Source organism: Eubalaena glacialis, chromosome 13 (genome assembly GCF_028564815.1).
Source record: "Eubalaena glacialis isolate mEubGla1 chromosome 13, mEubGla1.1.hap2.+ XY, whole genome shotgun sequence".
NCBI classification, from domain to species: Eukaryota; Metazoa; Chordata; class Mammalia; order Artiodactyla; family Balaenidae; genus Eubalaena; species Eubalaena glacialis.
The window spans coordinates 11,387,350-11,407,991 of record NC_083728.1 but is presented as its reverse complement, the minus strand read 5'-3'; the positions used below and the strand labels follow the sequence as shown (position 1 = coordinate 11,407,991).

The 20,642-nt window shown below is 42.3% G+C and overlaps 1 protein-coding gene across 1 annotated transcript; it reads left to right on the top strand.

Annotated features, from left to right (window-relative positions):
* Positions 1-2,709: 2,709 nt before the first annotated feature.
* PARD6B (par-6 family cell polarity regulator beta) lies at positions 2,710-19,870 on the top strand. Its single transcript, XM_061208119.1, has 3 exons — positions 2,710-3,145; positions 7,777-7,999; positions 16,716-19,870. Exons 1-3 carry the CDS (start codon positions 3,080-3,082, stop codon positions 17,543-17,545), a joined length of 1,119 nt encoding a protein of 372 aa, XP_061064102.1. The 5' UTR covers positions 2,710-3,079; the 3' UTR covers positions 17,546-19,870.
* Positions 19,871-20,642: the final 772 nt, after the last annotated feature.

Genomic DNA, 20,642 nt, shown 5'->3' with positions numbered 1-20,642 from the left:
TCCACTCACTTTGCTTATCTCCCTAACTCACTGAGTATTAATTCTCCCAGGCCTGGGACTAGCTTTTCATCCCCCACGTAGGACTTGATCAGCTTTAGCTTGAGGATTTGGGGGTGGGGAGAGAGGATGGAGAGAAATGAGATTAGGGTTCAGTCTTCAAACCAAAGAAACAATAATATAAACCCTTCTCTGTTTCTGCTGTTTCTCTGGGCTTCATACTTCTTGAGAAATGCTGAATTTCAGGCCCTGCGAACAGACCTGTGCCCGGAACAGCCGTCTCGGAATGAAAGGTCTCCCCTCCTCCACACCACCTTTATCAAATTCTGACTATTTTCCACATTCCTTCCTTACACAGCCCAGGCGCACTTGTGACGCAGGCCTCAGAGCACATTCCACTTAGGAGATCCAGAAAGCTCGGGCCCAGCCCTCCCTTCTAGAAAGGAAAGTCCAAGAGGGATGCCACACCCCAGGGGAGGACAGAGAGGATGTGACGACACCTCCAGGAATGCAGGGCCCACGCAGGTGTGTTGGCACCCATGAACTTCCTTTTTAAAAAGGGGCTTGATAAATCAGTACCGATAACAGTAATAAAGCTCCACCACCCAGCAATAGCTCCCACAGAACTAGGGCCCATCATGTGGCCCTTGCAGCTGGGGGTTGGGAGGTGACAGCTGAGAACAGAGAACCCAGTGGTCCCTGGGAGTCCCTGAGACCTTTTCAGGTGAGTCTCAAAGCCCAAACTATTTTCACAATACTAAGATGTCACTTGCTCTTCTCACCTTCCTCGTCAGACAGGTATACAATGGAATTTCCCAGAAGGGACGGGACATGTGATGATATCATCACCCTGATGACTATTGGAATGTGTGCTTGTGTATTCCTGTGTTTTAAACATTTCTCAATTTCAATTTTAATACAATGAAGTATATGTTGAAAGACATATCACACATAAACACAATACCTGGAGGCACTCCATAATTTTTAAGAGTATTAAGGGGTCTTGAGACCAAACTGCCATGCCACCCCATCACAGCACCACACTTCATTTCCAGTTTAGTTTGAGTCACATAGTAGGTGCTTTTGAACAGGGGGTAGAGAAGGCAGTTTTATTATTACTCAGCTTGGGATGGGATCCTTTCCATCTGGACTTCCACCCAAAATGGCCAGAAAAACTTTAAATTCCCCCACGAATATTTGGTGGACTGAACCCCTCAGGGGGAAAGATGGGTTTCTCACCTTTGAACCCAGGTGGGGTAAAGTTAGTATGGAGAAATCACCCTGCTCAGCTCCAGCACCCAGCAGAGACATATCTGAGTAGCTGCTAGGAGTCAGCTAGGTGCTACTGCCCCACAGTGAGCAAAGCAGACAGGTCCCTGCCTTTTCAGAGCCGTCATTCTCGGGCAGGAGCAGATTACTCCCAAAACACACGGGGAAACCGGAACTTGACACAAGTGCTGGGAAGGAGGGATGCAAAGTGTGAGGAGGGATTGGAGGCATGAGATAAGGGGAGGAAGCCTCGGAGGACTCAGGTGGAATGCAGCACCCAAACCAGATCTTCCTGGCCATTTCAGGTTAGAAACCCCACCCGCCGCCGGTCCAGGTCCAGCTCACAGGAGGGTTCCACAGCTCTTTGATGAGCCGCAGTGCCATGATGAGCCCCCTGCAGGTGGGGGGGGGGAGCGTTGGGGGTCTCCTCCTCACCTCCCCAGCATGGCCAGTGCTGAAAAGGGCCCCTGGGAGAAGAAACCCAGCTCTGGGGCATTTCGAGAGAAGGAGTCAGTCTTTTGTTATCAGGGACATAGCTCGGTCATTCCACTGGGGGGGAGGGGGACAAAGACAATCTGGAGGCTGTCATTGGTGGACACAACGAATAGCCCAGAAACGGCTGGAGGGAGAGGAAGACTTCAGAGGTTAAAAATAAATTAAACAGAAAAGAAAAAAAGAAAGCCCTGGAGGGCCGGTCTAGAAGTACTCGGGGAAGCCGGACCTTCGAGGAGCCATCCCGAGCCTCTGCCCACTTTCCCTCCCTCCCAGCGGCCACTCGACCCCATGGGACTTGACGGACTGCAGAGTCTCTACCAACAAAACTAAGCCAGTAGAGCCCTGAGATTCTTCCCCAGTGACTGTTGCAGGGGCGGGAAAACTTGAATTTTGTAATCAGAGTTGCAGCCAGACCCCTAAACGACGCAAATGGGTGGTGGAGGGGCGTAGTTGCACGCTGCAGCATCCCAAAGTGGAAGGGAGATAAGGGGTGGCAGAAACCTAGCAGCCCCACCCCGCCTCCGCACCAGCCGGGCCTCGCCTCCCATTCCCCGGCGGCGCGCGAGCCGGGTCCGGGGCAACCAGGCGCGCGCCTGCGCGTGCGCAAAAGGCCCAGCCGCCCTAGCTCGTCTCCAGGTGCGCTCGCGCTTCCGGCCGGCCTCCCCGGGGCGGAAACTCCAGGGCTCGCGCATGCGCTTTCCAGCTCTCCTGCTAGGTCGGGAGAGGAGGTCCACGGCTTCAGGTGATCCCGCCCCTCCCTCGCAGCGCGGGACCAATCGTACGGCGGAGGGCGGGACTTTCGCGGAGGCGGCCCGCCCACGCGCTGCGCGAGGCGTGTATCGATTGGTTGGCGCTGGGGGCGCAGGTGCGCGCTTCCCATTGGGTGTGGGCGGAGCGCGAGCCGCCGAGGCGTCTACGGAGGCTGCAGGTGAGCGCGCGCACGTGCCGCGGCTCCCGCCCGGCTGGGGTGCGCGCGCGCGGGCTCGCGGGGGAAGCGGCTGAGAGCTAGGCTGCGGCGCCTGTCCCCTGTGCTCCGCCCCCTCCTCCTCCTTCACCGTCGCGGCCGTCGTCGAGGCCCGGAGGGAGGGAGCCGCGTTCCCGCCCACCGCGCCGCCAGTCTCACCCTCGGTCCCACCGCGTGAGGAGCCAGCCAAGCGGAGCTCTGCGCGGAGACCCGAGCCGCGCTCGCCCCTCTGCAGGTGCCTGTGAGGAGGCGCCTGGGCCGCAGCCGAGTCCCGAGCCCGCCGGCCGCGCACTCGCTCCCCGCGCTCCAAGGGGCGGCCCGGCTGGAGGAGGCCGTTGCGGGCCAGGCCTCAGGATGAACCGCAGCCACCGGCACGGAGCGGGCAGCGGCTGCCTGGGCACCATGGAGGTGAAGAGCAAGGTGCGCGGGGCCCGGGCTGGGCGGAGCGGCCGGCTAGATGGGGACCGGCGGCCAGGGCCTTGAGGGGTGGTGCTCCCGGGGGAGGCCAGGGGCTGGCCGGGGACGGCCTGAGGAGCTGCCCGCTGTCTGGGACCGTGGTGGGCGCGGTGGTGGGATTTGGAGGCAGGAGATGGTGGATAATACGCTTGCTGTGAAGAGGACGAGCGTGGGGGGTTGTGTCTGCTCCTGCCCCAGGTAGGGAGGAGACCAGCTGAGCGCTTAATCTATCTTCTTAAAAATCATTCCTGTTCAAGGATGGGGGTAAGGACCGACGTATAGCCGAGGATGGGAGGCGTTTGAGCGCAGCGTGGTACGAAAGGTTTGGAGGAATTCTACCTCCTGGCCTCTGAGTAAAGAGTATTTGGAACACCCGTGGTCACAAAATGTTACCCCTTTCTGTGGCTCAAGGGTGCATCAAGTGGTGAAGGAGAGAGCCCAGGGAACTCAAGAGCCCTTGTAAAGTTAGCTTTGCTTCTTGCTTAGAGATTTTTCTAGCACTAACTTTGGTATGCATTTAATCTATATTTTAACACTATCGCCTTCCGTTTGAGTAGCACTTCACAGTTTGAGTCTGGGTGCTCTCTTCATTCCATCCTGCTACCTTTTCACATCAAGTGTTTTCACTCTTGACCAACGGTATGCCAATCTGCTGATAATTACGTCGGTATCCACTGAATTCCTAAATTGCAGGGCTCCCTGAGCAGGACGGTGTATAGGGATTAGTGAGGGAATGCTTTCCAACGGGGGTTTTGAGATGGAATTTGAAGATGATCGGCGGCCACGGGAACATTTTCAGCAAGCATTTCATGAATCGAAGAGCCAAAGGGGACTTAGATAATCTAGTCTGATTCTCTGAGAAGACGGGGGCTCAGAAAGCTTATGACTTCGACAAGCTGTGCTTTTTATGACAAAACCTTAAAACCCTTTTACAAAATAAGTTTTAGGCTTTATAGAATAGAAGAGAGAGGACACGGGCTGGGCCCTGAGAACATTGAAAATAAGAGTTGGGAAGATCAAAACACATGAAAGAATAGGAGAAAAGTAAAAGCATATCAACTTTAAAAATAATGAAACATCATTGAATGTAAGACTACGGGGTGGGGTGGGGGGGAGAATGCAAAATCCAGGAGTGATTTTCAGTGAAGTAGAGTAGGGAAGGCTCCCTGAAGCCTGTGGGTAGAATGGTTTTTATTATCTGGAGTTGATAAGCAAAGTTCTGTAAGTTGCTGTAACTGAGATGATCACATCAAGAGTATCTGCATTCATTTTTCACATTATTTTAAAATGTTATTTTCGACTTGTGTATCAGGATAGGCACTAGTTAAGAAACCCTTCTGCTTAATAAGAATAGAAATGTAGTTATAGCAGTATCACGAATATGCTGTCTCCTGTGTCCTCCGTGGAACTGCCATAGCAAATTGAAGTGACACGCTTGAACTAAGGGTTAAGATAACTCGAAATATATAGAGCTTTTCCTCTAGCAGTATAGTGGTGGTAGTGGTTCCGTGCCCAGTGGTTGAACCTTCTCATGGCATTTCTGTTATAAATCTAGTTTGGGTTTGTGGGAGTTGAGGTTAAGAAAAGAAAGACATTTATGATGTTGCATAGTCTTAAAATTCAGTTTGTGGTCCTAATCTTGGTAGCAAGTATTTAATTTTTTTATCATAGGAAAAAATGAGTAGGGATTCTAGGTATTCTGATAAATACAGTCAAATGGTAATCTATCTCTCAGACTAGGAAACCTCGAGCCCTTGGGGACTGGAATTTCAGGCTTTCTGCCCTTCTCTTCTGTCAACTGGTTTGTGAATCTTTCCCATACTACCCATTATATATTTGACCTGCCATACTGGACTTCTGGTGAACCGTGTCTCTTAAATAGAATCAAGGCATTCTGAGAACCTGCATCGCATAAAGTGTGGTCCCACTAGTGTTCTAGCTGCTGATAAATAGGCACAGTAGAGGTGCTGTTTCTAGTGTGTCAGTGACACCTTATGTTTTAAATATATATTTATTTTTAATGGATTAGATAAAACACTTCGCATCTCTACCATTTAAAAAATATTTGGACAGATGTGTGAAACAATACTTCCTTTTTCACTGCTTTGGTGATATCACAGCTTTTTACAAAGCTGGTCGCTAAGAGGTTGTAACCACAACTTGGTGATGTACAGATCCACGTTTCAGGATTTCTTTTTCTTCTGCATAGAAAACAGTGTCAACGTCATATCTTTGCTCATGGAAGGGGAAAATGGTACAAATAAAGTAATGGATAATGCAAATATAACTATAGTTAAGTTGTGATACCAGTTACCATGTGACTTTTCTTTGGTAACTGATTTATCTTCCTGTTTCTCCATAGTTGGAAAAGCTCTTAATAATCAAGGTCATGTCCTTTAATAACCTTAGGTTATTAAACACTTGGAATAGTCTTTGAGCTGTACATTTCCTAGTTATTATTCATGGGCAAACAATATTAAAATTAAGTTTTCATTTCTAGAGTGTACCAAAAGATGCTGGGAGACAGGTGTCCATACACATTCTGGGTGACCAAGGCAAACTAGACCAGGCTAAAAAAAGTTATAATAGTTGTTGATTGGGTCTTAATGTTATCTCTATTTTAGTATTTTTCTTCATGTAGTAAAAAGTTCTCTTAATCCTATTGTTTTGCTGCAAGAAGCATAACAATTTCTCTTTTTTTTTTTCCTGCTAACATTGCAAAAGGGCACATCTACTTGTGAAGCCATACAACTTTCCATTGTTTTTATCATAACATTTAAGCAAGAGAAAAAAATGTTGAGCAAAGAATTTTTATCCACAAGCTTTAGCAAAAACATTGCAGCCCTAAAATATTCAATTATTAGATGTTACTCCCATTCACCAGGGGAAGTAATAAAACCCTGAGATGAATCAGAAAGCACTAGGATGTTGTGATACCAGAATAAAGAAAATGGAGAAGAAACTATGACTTTTTATAACAGCATAAGACTAACTCTGATATGAAGGGTGTTCCCCAGTTATTATTTACTTTGAAACGTGAAGGTGTGACTACACTTTTTGAGCGCTTTAGGTATGAGTCACCTTATTTTCTTGACAGATGTTAGTGTTTATGTTTCAGGAATGTGTTTTGGAAACTTTTAATTTGTTAGAGGTAAGAAGTGGTTTTAGTAATTTTTTATTTTAATTTAAAACTAGTGAGTAGTGTGGGTATAAGCAAGGCAGATGAACTTCTTCGAGATAGCAAAAGCAGTGAGTTCAGAGAGACCATGGGATCCTTAGGGAAGTGAATTGACACATTAGTAACCTGCTCAAATTATTCTGATAGAGACTTTCTCTGCAAGATGCTTAAGGCTGTCTTAGTGGTACATTAGTGTTTCTTGCCAATAATAGATATTTAGAGGAAAAACGAGTTCAGTGGTCAAACACATTTGGCAAACATTTGTTTAAAAACTTTTTTTTTTTTTTTTTTTTTTTTAATCAACCACAGGACTTAACTGAGCCTTTAATATCTGGTCTCCACAGTGATTCCTAAGAGTGTAATTATAGTTATGTAGCATTTCCCAAACTTGTGTGACTGGGGCACTTTTTGAGGAAGGCTGATGAATCTTTCTTACGTTTCCACATTTGAGGAAATGCCATGCTAGTCCCACGGTTAAGTCATGGATCCTGTTTATTATGGACTAGATGAAGCCAGTCCTTCGTGTTGAATAAGAACCACTTAAATAATTTGGCATTTGGAAGGCAGAGGTGTGAATCTAGAGTAGGGAAGCAGACCTGAGAACGAGAATTGTGGAGATAAATATTGGGCATGATGGAAGTGTCGTCCTCCCTGTTTGTGTGATCCCTTAATGCCTCTCAGATAGTCATTCTCTTTCCCCACTAATTGCTGAGCTCTGGTGCAGGCCTGAGCCTTTCATTCCATGGGGCCTAGCACTGTGCCAAGCATGTAAACACTTTTGCTTTAATTGGAGAGTTGTAGGACATATATTTAATGTATTGGTAAAGCTGCGTTTTTTTTTTAAGATTAACATAGGGAAGACACTTCTTATCTCTAGACCTGTTTCTTATATGATATACCTCCATTTGTATCGTACCTTAGTGCCAAGAAGCTCAAAGTCCTTTTTGTATATGTTGCTGTTAATTCTTGCCACTTCCTGTGAAATTGTAATTGCTTTTATGGGGGAGGAAACTTAGATGCTTTTTGCTACCAGTCAAAGACTTAGGAACATCTTTGTTACCCCATGGCCTGAGTGAGGAGCAGATACTGCTGTCAGGATCTGGGCTCCAGACAGGGTTTGTTTGAGCTGAGTCACTCTGCAGGACAGTCCCCAGTGAGGCCTGGGTACCCCAGGGATTAAGTTGAGCCTGCATCTCTTGAAGGGAATGCCCTTCAGAGATGCAGCAGTGAGCAGACACATTCCTGTGCCTTCCTTATGTTGTTTTATCTCCTGATAATGAGGTTTCTGACAATAGACTGTGTTATTGGAACTGTCTTCTTCATTAAGGGAAATAATACTGTGCCTGTGAATTTTTCTGTCATGCATTTTAAGATTGGATCCTGTTACCTTTTTTAAAATTAATATGTTTATTTATAGTTTGGAGCTGAATTTCGTCGGTTTTCACTGGAAAGATCAAAACCTGGAAAGTTTGAAGAGTTTTATGGATTACTGCAACATGTTCATAAGATACCCAATCTTGACGTTTTAGTAGGCTATGCAGACATTCACGGAGATTTACTACCTATAAATAACGATGATAATTATCACAAAGCTGTTTCAACGGCCAACCCCCTGCTTAGGATTTTTATACAAAAAAAGGGTAAGTAACAATGTTTAGAAAAATTGTTTTAGAATTAGAAGTTGTTTATTTTCCTCACTGATAGGATACACAGAATTCACTAGAAATTTAATGAATAGACATTTTGTGTGAATCTTCTTACCATATTAACTAACAAGTGAGTTAAGACATCTGTGATATTATTGGTTTAATTGACATCTTTACACTTCACTAAGTATACTTTGGAAAGATTGCGGGGTTTTTTTTAAAATTTATTTTTATTTTATTTTTGGCTGCGTTGGGTCTTCATTGTTGCATGCAGGCTTTCTCTAGTTGCGGCGAGCGGGGGCTACTCTTCATTGTGGTACACGGGCTTCTCATTGCGGTGGCTTCTCTTGTTGTGGAGCACGGGCTCTAGGGGCGCGGGCCTCAGTAGTTACAGCACGCGGGCTCAGTAGTTGTGGCTTGCGGGCTCTAGAGTGCAGGCTCAGTAGTTGTGGCGCACAGGCTTAGTTGCTCCGCGGCGTGCGGGATCTTCCCAGACCAGGGATCGAACCCGTGTCCCCTGCACTGGCAGGCGGATTCTTAACCGCTGCACCACCAGGGAAGTCCGAAAGATTGTGGTTTTAATTACTTTATAACCTCTTAGATTTTTTTAAAATGGAAATTAGGAATTTATTGAATCTTCACTTTGTTGAATGGAATTTTGTCCATTCAGAAAGATGTGGTAGAAAGAGTATGACTTTGGAGTCAGGGAAACATTCTACTTTTTTGGTAGCAACTAACTTTGACATACTGTATGCACCACTTATACCTGAAGGAAAGCTGTTTATTCTTCCTGGGTCGCAGTGTCTTTATCTATAGAATGAACATACTATCTCGTAGGATTACTAGGAAGTTTAAATGAGCTCAGTGCAGTGCTCTGGCATGTAGTATGCCTCCGGTGAATATTTTCTTTCCTTTTAAGGCATTTTTCACAGAAATAAAACTAGTGAATTATCTGGAAAATCAGAGAGCAAGTCATTATTTTGGAAGAATGTAAACATTGATATTGGTCTTGCAAAAGAACATTTTAAAATAACCACTCTATATGGCACGAATTGAAATGTATTTTGAGCCCTAAAACTTTTAACTTTGTGGCCTCCTCGGTGTGTGTGTTTATCTGTGTCTGCCTGTAGATGGGCATGATGTGTGCCATTTATTCCTTTGTCTTTGGTAAATGAAGAGGTTTGGAAAGGCAACATGAGAGCCACAAGCCCAGTATTGGTGGGATAATCAAAGCCTTACTGTGTTTGTAAACCAACCCAGAAAGCAGTTTGAGAAAGTGAGTAGAAATTACCCTTGAAGGTGAAACTTTATTTCCAATCAGTTGATAAGCATTGGACCACTCCTAGGGCTTTGAAATTCCACTGATTGTGTATCTTTGCTTCTGGGTTTGGAGGAACTAAAGTCCGCCAACAAAATAAACCTCCAAGGGTAGGGTAACATATCTGTATCACTTGACTATTTACGAGATACTTTACAAACACGCAAATTCATTTTCCCAAAGACCCCTAAGATGGATTTCCTAGGTATGTGACAGGGGTGTGGTACAATTAGAGTGTTGCTTCAGGAAGACTCATTTGGCTGTTCAGGATGAATTGGAGTATGCAGCAGTCTTGCAGGAGAGAGCAAGGAGCAGGGGGGTGAGAGATGCTGAGAAGCTGCCCCGGCAGGAGACCAGGTGAGGAAGATAAAGGGGAGGATCTGAGAGTCACTGCGCTCCCCGCTGGATGGCAGAGGGTTGAAGAGGAGTCCAGAGGAAAATAGCTTTCTGGATTTGAGCCTGATGGTGCCATAAAACAGGTACAGTCTGGAAGAGAGATTGACTTGGAAAGAAAATTGGTTTGGTTATAGGCCAAAAAAGCTTATCTGGCTGGCGAGTTTCAACCTTGTCCCGTAGGAAATCAGAAATGATGGGCTGGAGCTCAGGGTGGAAATCTAGAGGCTGATCAAAGAGCTGAAAGTCTGCAGAAAAGTGATAGTTGAAATTTTGGGGAGTGGACATTAGGGCTAGCTGAGATGAAGAGCAGGGATGGTTCTTAGAAAGCTATGTATAGAATGTTGGAGAAGGAAGAGGAGAAGACAAAACATTGGAGTGGAACTTGTCATTTTAAGCAGAATAATTTAAATCATTATTGTTGAATAGAAGGCCTGTCTTGTTAGCAGTTGTAATTTTCATTACAAATTTGCTGTTTGGAACATGTATTTAAATATAGAATGACTATTTTTAAACTACTGCCATCTGACAAAACTTGTTGGATTATCCCCTTCGTTAGAAAGATTATAGGTGTTGGATTATACTACCACATGTTTTTGTTACTGGAATTGTAACACTTACGTGATCACAGGATTAATCCTAACGTCTTTTAAGGGTGGTTATCTTCTGCTATTTCCTTTTCAAATATGTTTAGATGTAAACAAAAGTTTTCTATGCTGTAGAGGTAAATAACCAATACAATTCATAGCCCTTAGAATTTGATTTAGAAATAGGCAGTGTGTTCAACAGAAAATTTTTGTTTTTAAAAATGTAACTTTGGGACATCCCTGGTGGTCCGGTGGTTAAGACTCCACGCTTCCACTGCAGGGGGGCGCAGGTTCAATCCCTGGTCGGGGAACTAAGATCCCGCATGCCACCCAGTGCGGCCAAAAAAAAAAAAAAAAAAGTAACTGTAATACAAATATGACTTAAGCAAAACATGAAAAGTCAGTCAGTTGATTCGTTCCTGCTGAAAACCCTCCAATGGTTTCCGTTGCATCCAGAATAAAATCCATCCTGATTTGTGCTCCACAGCGTCTCCTTCCTCCATTCTCCCGCTCCCACCTCCCAGCAACCACACTGGCTTTCTTTCTGTCCCTAGGACTCAGCGGGCTTGTTGCCGTCTCTGTGCTTCTGCACTTGCTGTTCCTTCTGTAAGGTACGCTTTTCCTGCAGCTGGTCCCATGGCTGCCTCCTCGGTTCTCAGCACAGATGACTTTCTCAGAGGGGCCTCTTCTGACCACCCTAGCTAGGGCCCCCCAACCTCCACCTTTACCAGATTACCCTCTGATTATTTAGGTAGAGTTAACATGTTTGTTGTCTGTCTTACAGAGTTACACAGTGCCCTGTAGTTCGTGATGATACTTTTTTTCTTTTAAACAAAGCTCAGCAGATGCTTAAGTAGAAAGCTGATTTTACTTAAACTTTAATGAACATTAAATTCAGGAAACTAATGTAAAACATGGCATTAAGTACAGTTACATTTTCTTGCTTAATTACAACACATTTTCTGTTTTACTGGCCTGTTGCTTCCAATTTAGGAACCGATAGGGCAGCAGTTGCACTTGATGTGGCACCAAGCGATTTTTTTAAAAGACAGATATGAAAACGATTTTAAATTTTAAAACCATGTGACCTTTTAAAATCTGATACCCTCTACCAAATAAAGCTTCTTTGAAGTGAAAGCTCACGATTGAAGACATAAACCACTTCATAGCTTGAACTCGGGGGGTAGCGTCGTTGCATATCTTGAAAAGTTTTATGTTTTACAGTAATTTATTGTTAGAGGAAAAAACCCAGACTCTCTTTCCAGGGCTGTTATTGTGGAAGCAAAAACAAAACAAAAAACCTGATATTTTAAAAGTTACTTTCGCAGAGGATCCTAGGGCTTTTGCCAGCCCCCTCCCCCTGTCAGAGTTTAGAATTTCCTCATTTATTTGAGGGAAAAAGAGAGTTTTTCTTCTCTTGTTGTTCAGGTGGTTATTGTATGGTAAACAATCTCAGAAAATATTTTAAGGTTGCACCTTTAGAAAAAGTACTCAGGTCATTCCTGTAGGTTTGGAATGCAGCCAGGGAAATGTGTATTTTTTAAAAGCCCGTTGTGATGATCAGCCAAGTCTGAGGCCCATTGACCTGCACGGACTTCTCGCCAGATCTGATCAGAATTCCTACACTACAGCTTCTTGCTGTGTCACAGTCTGTTTCTGTGTGCCATCAGACAGACACATTTGCATCATGGGTTTATTCAAAGGAGTATGTTGGAAACACCAGAAGGGCCTTGCTTTAAGCCTCATCTGCCTTAGGACATGGCCTTGTGGCCCAGACACCTGGAACTGGGCAGCCACTTAAACTGTCTCTTAGAACTTTACTGTGCATTGGATGTTATTTGGGAGATGTATTTTAAGGTTATATTTTAGTGAGTCAGGGTTTAATTTAGAAATGGTCTAAGGAGTATACATTTTAATAGTAAATTGTAAAAAATAGTTTAACAGAAGGTACGGCCCCAGAAATAAAAAAATTAAATAAAATAAAAAGAAGAAATTGTGGAGTAGCAGCTCAGAATGTGACTCCAGTTGCTTATGACAGAAGCCTGGGTGTCGCCTTTGACACATACCTTTTTTTCAGTCACCAAGCCTATTAAAAATGTGTTCTAATTATTTTTCAAACTTATTTCCCCATTTCCTGACACACCTTTTTATTCAGTCACCTGGCCTATTAAAAATGTGTTCTAATTATTTTTCAAACTTATTTCCCCATTCCACTGCCTCTGCTTCAGGCCAGGTACCATCCTAAATTACCTGCAGTAACCTCCTGTCTTCCCCCGCAGGTCCCTTCTCCAGCTTGCAACCAGAGTGAGCTTTGTAGAAAAACCAAAATCCTTGGTTTTCTTTCCTTTGCCCTCAGGCTGAAGCCCGTAATCCTCCCCGCTTCCCCGGAGGCCCTGTCTGTCGGGCAGGGCCCTGGTTGCGTTGACTGGCCTCGTGCTCCTCCTCTTCTGTCCCCTCCCAGCCTGCCTTCTCACTGTCTCCTCCCACGACCCCATCCTGCCCGGCTCTGTATTTGTTGTATCTGCACCTGGAAGTTCTTCCCTCCCTTCTACCTGATTAGCTACTGGTTTGTTTTCCAGTCTCAGTATAAACCGCACTCCCCAGAGAAGCCTTGCCTTACCCTGCAGACCCGGCCGAGTTCCCACTGACAAACTTCACAGCTCTTGGCACCATTGTAATAATATAATGGTTTCAAGTTCTTTGTTAATTGCCATCTCTTTTAGTCTGTAAACACCATGAAAGCAAGCACCTTAGCTGTTTTGTGCACTGGATCTGCAGCACATAGCATGATGTCTAGCCACATAGTAGCAGGTGCTTCTTAAGTATCTGGCAATTGATTTTTCTTATATTAGGAAGTGAAGGGATCTGCAGGCTTTGAATATTGCTTTAAGTGATGTTTAATCCTTTTAAAGTTGCCACATCTATTTCATTTAACCATTTTGGATTAGAACAAGTGTTGGCAAACTCAGGCTTGCTGGCTGTTTTTATAAATAAAGTTTTCATGGAACACAGCCATGATCACTCCTTTCTGTATTGCCTGTGGCTGCTTTTGCAACAGAGACCGTATGACCTGCAATACCTAAAATATTTACTGTACTACAACTCTACAGAAAAAGATTGTCCACCCCTTGATTAGAACAGTTTCAAAAATTATTTCATTTTTCCCTGTCTTCCTACTGAACTTGAAATGGGTCATAATCTTGAACTTTCTTGATGACTCTACCATGAACTGTTAGAGTTTTGTTACTGTACACGGATGCTGCTGGGATTTATATAACGCTTTGTTTTGTTTGTTTGTTTTCAGGTTTGCTTTTTCTTCACTGTAGGCTTTTATTTTTTGTATCTGTGCCTGCCACTCACTAGTGGACCCTTACCCCTGACTGTGACTTAAGACTCTGAGCTGAGGAATGAGATAACCGGGGTTTTTTGGAATTAATGTTTAAAAAGTAAGAGGCTCCGAGGGAGGCCCTTCAGGGCTCCCTTCCTCTGTGAGTAAAGCACAGCGGCTTTTTGTGTGTAAGGAAGTGAGACATCCAGTTTGGCTGTTTGGCGGCATTCCAGGGGTAGATCCTTGTCTGTTTCGGTGAGCTGAGATTGTCAGGCTCGGGATAGGTGAGGTTTCACTGAGCCTATATCACATACTGTTGCGTAAGCCTGGGTTTATACAAGTGAAAGGTTGGCATGAGCCAGGATTCCAACGTTCCGTCTCTTTCTGAGTTTTGTACTTTGACAGACATGCTCAGGTGGAACGTCAGCCCTGTTCCCTGTAGATGTTCACCTTTACACTTTAAACCGACACCCTGCACCCTGGCTTTCTGCCAAAATATTTCTTTTCCCAGTGGCTGGAAACTGATTAGCTAGATGGGAGAACAAAGGTGCCTTTGTACTGGGGCATATTGCTTTTGAGAATTTAGCAGAGAGCATTCAAACAGAGTCTGGATGCGATGCCAAATTATGCAGATTTGGGGGGTTTTTTGGTCAGGTTTCCCATGAATAGGTATGTAGGCAACTTGGTTTTGTTCTCCTTTTGTATGGTCTGGAATTTCCCATATAAAAATTGTGTGGGCTTTCTTAATTGATTGTAAAATGAAATATACAATTTTGAATAAACACATTCAGTAGAAGATCATTGTTGATAGATTTTTGGCTACATTTTGCCCAAAAGATTCTTTTGTCAGTCGATTTATTTCCCAAGCCAAATTATAAATAAATTTCTGTCTTTGTAAGAACACAGTGTAAGTACTTTCTCCATAAATGAAACAAAATTATCCCCAGGGGGGAAAATGCCCCAAAATCAGGTACCACTAGGCTTTTTTTTTTTTTTTGGTTGTGCTGGGTCTTACTTGTGGCAGGTGGGCTCCTTAGTTGTGACATGCATGTGGGATCTAGTTCCCTGACCAGGGATCAAACCCGGGCCCCCTGCATTGGGAGCGCAGAGTCCTAACCACTGCGCCACCAGGGAAGTCCCCAGGTACCCCTAGTTTTATACATTTATCTGAAACTAGCTTTTGAAGAGTGTTCAAGCAGCACTGAGAAAAGAATACTGAGGTTCTCCAGGCTCTGACACACAGTGGACATTTAACATTCACTGTGTGAATTGAACATGTACGGTATTGGCCTTAGTAAGAAAACCTGGGGCCAGTCTTCTGTCTGTACCTTATTTTGTACCCTTAATTTCCTGGTCTATAAAGTAAAGGTAATAATAATACTTACCGATAGGGGGGCCGAGAGTCGGGTGACAAGAGACTACAGATGGTAGCCCTGTGCAGATACAGTCTAGTGATGTTACTGGTCTGTAGCAGTGATTGAGACTAGGACTTTAAACTAGTTTTTGGGATGGTGGGGGCACTTTTGTCTTCTTTATTCTTACTAAATATTTTTTTCATCCTTGGAGATTGTGACTTTTTAGTTTATCCCCATTCCAGTTATTTTTGAAATCTGATTTCACCTTTTATGCCTGCTGTTAATTCCGTTTCCTCATCCTCTGATGAGATGTGTTGTTTGTAGACTGTCTACCTCCAGCTGTGGGGTTTAAGAAGATCTAGTTTTAGTGCCCTGTTTTCCCTAGTTTACATCAGAGATTATAAATCACTGGCTTGAAGAATAAATTCAACCCCTAGGCGTTATTTTGCTCAAACAGGTTTTTGTTGTTATTTAATTAGGTGTCGGCATTTTAAAATGGGAAGTTTTTTTTTTTTTTTTTAACCTAAAAAAACAAGACTCTCTGACAAGTTGGACTGTCCACACAAATTCCTACAGTCCGTGAAAAAAAGCTGCCTGCAGCGAGAAAAGCCATGCCGTTAAATGGGGCAGGAGCTCTCAGCTTTGCCAGAATCCTCACCCCTCCCTGTTGTCTCTGCCTTATACCTCAGCCTCTTTCAAAAGTGGGAAAATGAAAGGTTAAGAACTCCTCCAGAAAACTGAGGGAGAGTGTATTTGCAGAAGACCAAAATTCCTGTGTTTGATATGCATTCATTTAATTACATTATCATTTTATGTGTATTATCCATTTCGTTTAATTACAGGCAGACCTCAGATATATTGTGGGTTCAATAAAGCAAATATCGCGATAAAGCAAGTCACATGAATTCTTGCACAAATTAAGCGTGTAATAGCATTATGTCTAAAAAAATACATAACTCAATTTTAAAATACTTTTTTGCTAAAAAAAATGTTAACCATCACCTGAGCCTTCAGCAAGTCATAATCTTTTTGCAGTAGTGATGTCAAAGATCACTGATCAAAGCGCATCGTAACAAGTATAATAATTTAAAAGTTTGAAATATTGCAAGAATTAACAAAATGTGACCCAGAGACACGAAGTGAGCAAATGCTGTTGGAAAAATGGCATCGGTAGACTTGCTCGGTGCAGGCTTGCCACAAACCTTCAATTTGTAAAAAAACACAATTATCTGCGAAGCGCAGTAAAAAGAGGTCTGCCTGTACACTGTCTGCCCGGACTCTAATACAGGTATTTGAGCTTCAAAAGTGTCCAATTTCGTGTCATTGAGTCAAATATGATAAGCATGCAAGCTGGAGGTGTTTAAACAAACATAGGGAAAATACAATGTAAATAACTTGTTTTAAATGGTGTTTAAGAATGTGTGTGTGAGGCTTATCAGAATTTCATCTGCCATATTTAATGTTGTTTAAGTCATTGAGCTTTATCAAATTTAACTTCAACTTTTGGTAACTTTATGGTGAATACTCGAGAGGGCCACCTATTGGGCTTTTCTGGTATAGCATGTCTTACTACTACACTACATTTTCAGCTGATAGGAACAGGCTGATATTTAACGAGTTTGTTTATGTACCAAATATATTTGAGTTATCCTTTCTGTACAGATTCCACTATAGATAAATGGGCGTTTATACAGCATTTCTGTAATTATTTTATTTTATTTTTAAACAGAAGAAGCAGACTACAGTGCCTTTGGTACAGACACACTAATAAAGAAGAAGAATGTTTTAACCAATGTGTTGCGTCCTGACAACCATAGAAAAAAGCCACACATAGTCATTAGTATGCCCCAGGACTTCAGACCTGTGTCTTCTATTATAGACGTGGATATTCTCCCAGAAACACATCGTAGGGTCCGTCTTTACAAATATGGCACTGAGAAACCCCTAGGATTCTACATCCGGGACGGCTCCAGTGTCCGGGTGACACCCCATGGCTTAGAGAAGGTCCCAGGGATCTTTATATCCAGACTTGTGCCAGGAGGTCTGGCTCAAAGCACAGGACTATTAGCCGTTAATGATGAAGTTTTAGAAGTTAATGGCATAGAAGTTTCCGGGAAGAGTCTAGATCAAGTAACTGACATGATGATTGCAAACAGCCGCAACCTCATCATCACAGTGAGACCAGCAAACCAGAGGAATAACGTCATTAGGAACAGTCGGACTTCCGGCAGCTCTGGCCAGTCTACTGACAACAGCCTTCCTGGCTATCCACAGCAGATCGAACCGAGCTTTGAGCCAGAGGATGAAGACAGCGATGAAGATGACATTATTATTGAAGACAATGGTGTGCCACAGCAGATCCCTAAGGCTGTTCGTAACACCGAGAGCCTGGAATCATTAACACAAATAGAACTCAGTTTTGAATCTGGACAGAACGGTTTTATTCCTTCTAATGAAGTGAGCTTAGCACCCTTAGCAAGTGGCACAAATACAGAATTTGAAACGCATGCTCCAGATCAAAAACTCTTAGAAGAAGATGGAACAATCATAACACTATGAAACCATCGCGTTTGAATGTTTTCTGAGTGAGGATGCCATGGAGACTTGTAAATTTGGCTAGTTTAAAGCATATATACCTCTGCACCAGTGATCTGGGTTAGGCATGAAAAAAATATATTGCAAGCTTAAAATGTTATTAAAATAGTAGTTTGATAATTAATATAAACTTCGGTGGGTCAGAGGTGAATTTAAGTCTAAAACAAAGGGGCCTTTGCTAATGAAATGATGTGCTTTTGCTATTTTGTCTATAGAGAACTGGATGTTAGAGCACATTCCCAGAACTACACATGAGGACTAGATCATTTCCGTTTGAAGTGGTTGCATATTTAACCTGCTGTGCAGAGCCTGGTTAATTTTTCCTTTAACTATGTATTTTTTAATTCTAACGTGAAGAAGTCTGAGTCTATCTTTTGGTACTTTGGGACCGTGGCTCCTATATTCCCCATGTTGTATTTTGATTTTTTAATATTGTTCCTCTGTTGCTAATTGTAGTGAGCAATTTTTTCAAATGCTTTTTTTTTTCCCCTAATTTCTAAGAAATCAAATCAATGGACTGTTTTTAGGGGTTGCTTCCTAAGTTATAAAGCATTGAAGCTATGTTCCTGAATTAAGAAACTCTAACAGTTGTTCAGGTCCGTGTTTGCCCATCTTGTAGCTTTCATATTTACAAACTCATTGCATTTGGGCATCACTTACGTTGTGAAAGGCAGTTCCATGGACTCTGGTGATATGGGAGACTCTCCTGTAACCTCTTCTTGTCCTCATTCCACATCTCATTAGAAATCATTCCTTTTGTTGTTTGTGTGTATATTTTGTTTGTCTGCCTTTTTACTCTTTTAATGGATCTGAGTAGTGTGAATTATTTTCGTTAAAAAAAAAATGCACCCAAACTAAGAGATTTTTACACACAGGACAACCTTGTGCACTTTTTATATGAAAATTTGGGGTTTTCCTTAATGGGATTTCTAGGAACACTGCCTACACTTTATGAAAAGTATGTCATATTCACCTTTGACAGGTAGAGTGTACCTCGATTAATTTTATGAGGCTATTTATTACTTTCCGATGCATCCACTTAGCAAGGTAAGAGTAAGGCTGCTAACTTTCGTTCCTTGCCTGGTTTCATTGTATGGAGGTGCACAGGCACTACAGTAGCTTGTACATAGAGACTAAGAATAGTATGAACTACATGAGTTCCCTGTGACTTATGGATATTTCTCTCAGAGTTATTTATTGATTAATTTTATGCTAGGGCTAGAATGGATACCTTATAACAATTGTGTGCTATTAAAACAATGAAGAATCAAATGACTCCGTTTTGAAGGATATTTTCTCTATATGGTAAAAGTATATGAAGTAAAGTTGATTAAATGAAGCTCGCTTGACTCAGTACTTCAATGTATTTTGTTCACATTTTACCACTAAACATATTATCACTAAACTGTTAACTGCACAACATTATATATAATACAGTGTACTTTTTGTTGAATTCATTGAAGTTCTTCCAGTTACATAACCACTATTTTTTAATGGCATTCCAGGTTTAACATTCTGTTGAGTTCTATAAATTTGACTCTTGAATGGCAAAATGTTAATAAGTAGAAGGTTGCATTTCATTTATATTATAAGTGGTGCAGGGCTTCAACATTTTAAGTAAAAATACTTTCACATACTACCTCTCTTTCGCTCTCTTTTTTTTTTTAACAAAGTTTTAACATCAGAACTTTTAGGGGAAGAAATACTTCAGGGCTTGACTTTTTGTACAACTTTTAACTGTAAAATACAGATTTGTCTTGTATGTATTCATGAAAATGGAAATCAAAGCTGCTAGTGCTTTTTAATTATCCCACTAAGGGTATATGTCAACGGTCTTTTCAACTGGATCTCTCATTTAAATTATTGGTGAAGGAATTGATTACTAGACGTATTGTAAAACCAATAGATCTTGGTTATACAATAAAATGCCGATTCATTGGTAGTCTGAATTATTTAAGTGTACCTTATTAACAAAAATATCAGTGGATTCAGCATAAAATTTTATAGTACTAAATGTCAAGCTAACTGTGAATTTTGTTCTGTATCTTAAGTAAATTTATGATAATGTCCTCATGAGCTATCAACAAAATATATGTACTTTTGTGAACTATGGATTTTCTAATTAAATTTTACATGCAACATGATTTTTACATGAATGCTACTTTGTTTAAACTATCAAATGTCAGTATTTTACTACAATTTTATTATAAAATGTACATTATCACTAAATGAGCTTTGATTTTAAAAATCAAATTAGCTTTAGCTGTATATTATTTTTTACAAATAAAGATAGACTTGTATAAAGGCTACTTTCTTGTCTGCAAATATATGAAAAGTCACCCAACAAATACTTACCAAGCACCCATTACAGAAAATGGGTAGGGAGAAAATTGCTAAGTTATAACAAGATCCTGGCTTCCTTAATTTTTAAAAGATCAACACCAGGCACTCCTTGCGGTCCAGTGGTTAGGACTCCACGCTTGCACTGCCGAGGGCCCGGGTTAGAGTTAGGGTTAGGGTTAGGGCATTTAAAATGTAGTTAAATTCTGATAATGTAAGGTTATGCATGATATCCATCTAGAATTATCACATTGTTTAAAATTATTTGAAATAAGACATAAGTTGTTTGTAAAGTGACAGTTTCTCTTCTGAATTCAAATTCACTTAGTTATACTTTTTATTACCACCCCAGGTACAGGTATTGCCTATATGGATTGAATTCACTTTATACTGAACACTGTAAAAGGCCTGAGATAAAACAGACCCTCTTCCTGAGCCAAGTCTAATCCCAAATTAGTCACCCAGTCATTGGCTAAGTCAATCTCTGCACTAACTCCTCTGCCATCCAGCATGCAGGATAATAACCGATTCCTTCTGCCAGTTTAAAAACTGATAGAAAGTCGTCTGAGTAAAAATTCAACATCGTGTACATAGAACCCTTCACATCATCCATTGGTGCGGACACACGTGTTGCACTCAGTACCTGATGCACTTGGTTTCAGGGTCCATGAAACAGTGGTGTGGAACTAAAAGATCCTTTTCATCCCCAGGTACGACCCCA

Excerpts from the sequence above, each read along its gene's own strand:
- PARD6B (XM_061208119.1), top strand. The coding sequence starts at position 3,080 with ATGAACCGCAGCCACCGGCACGGAGCGGGCAGCGGCTGCCTGGGCACC. Across the intron at positions 3,146-7,776 it reads CCATGGAGGTGAAGAGCAAG|TTTGGAGCTGAATTTCGTCG; the intron begins GTGCGCGGGGCC and ends GTTTATTTATAG. Across the intron at positions 8,000-16,715 it reads GATTTTTATACAAAAAAAGG|AAGAAGCAGACTACAGTGCC; the intron begins GTAAGTAACAAT and ends ATTTTTAAACAG.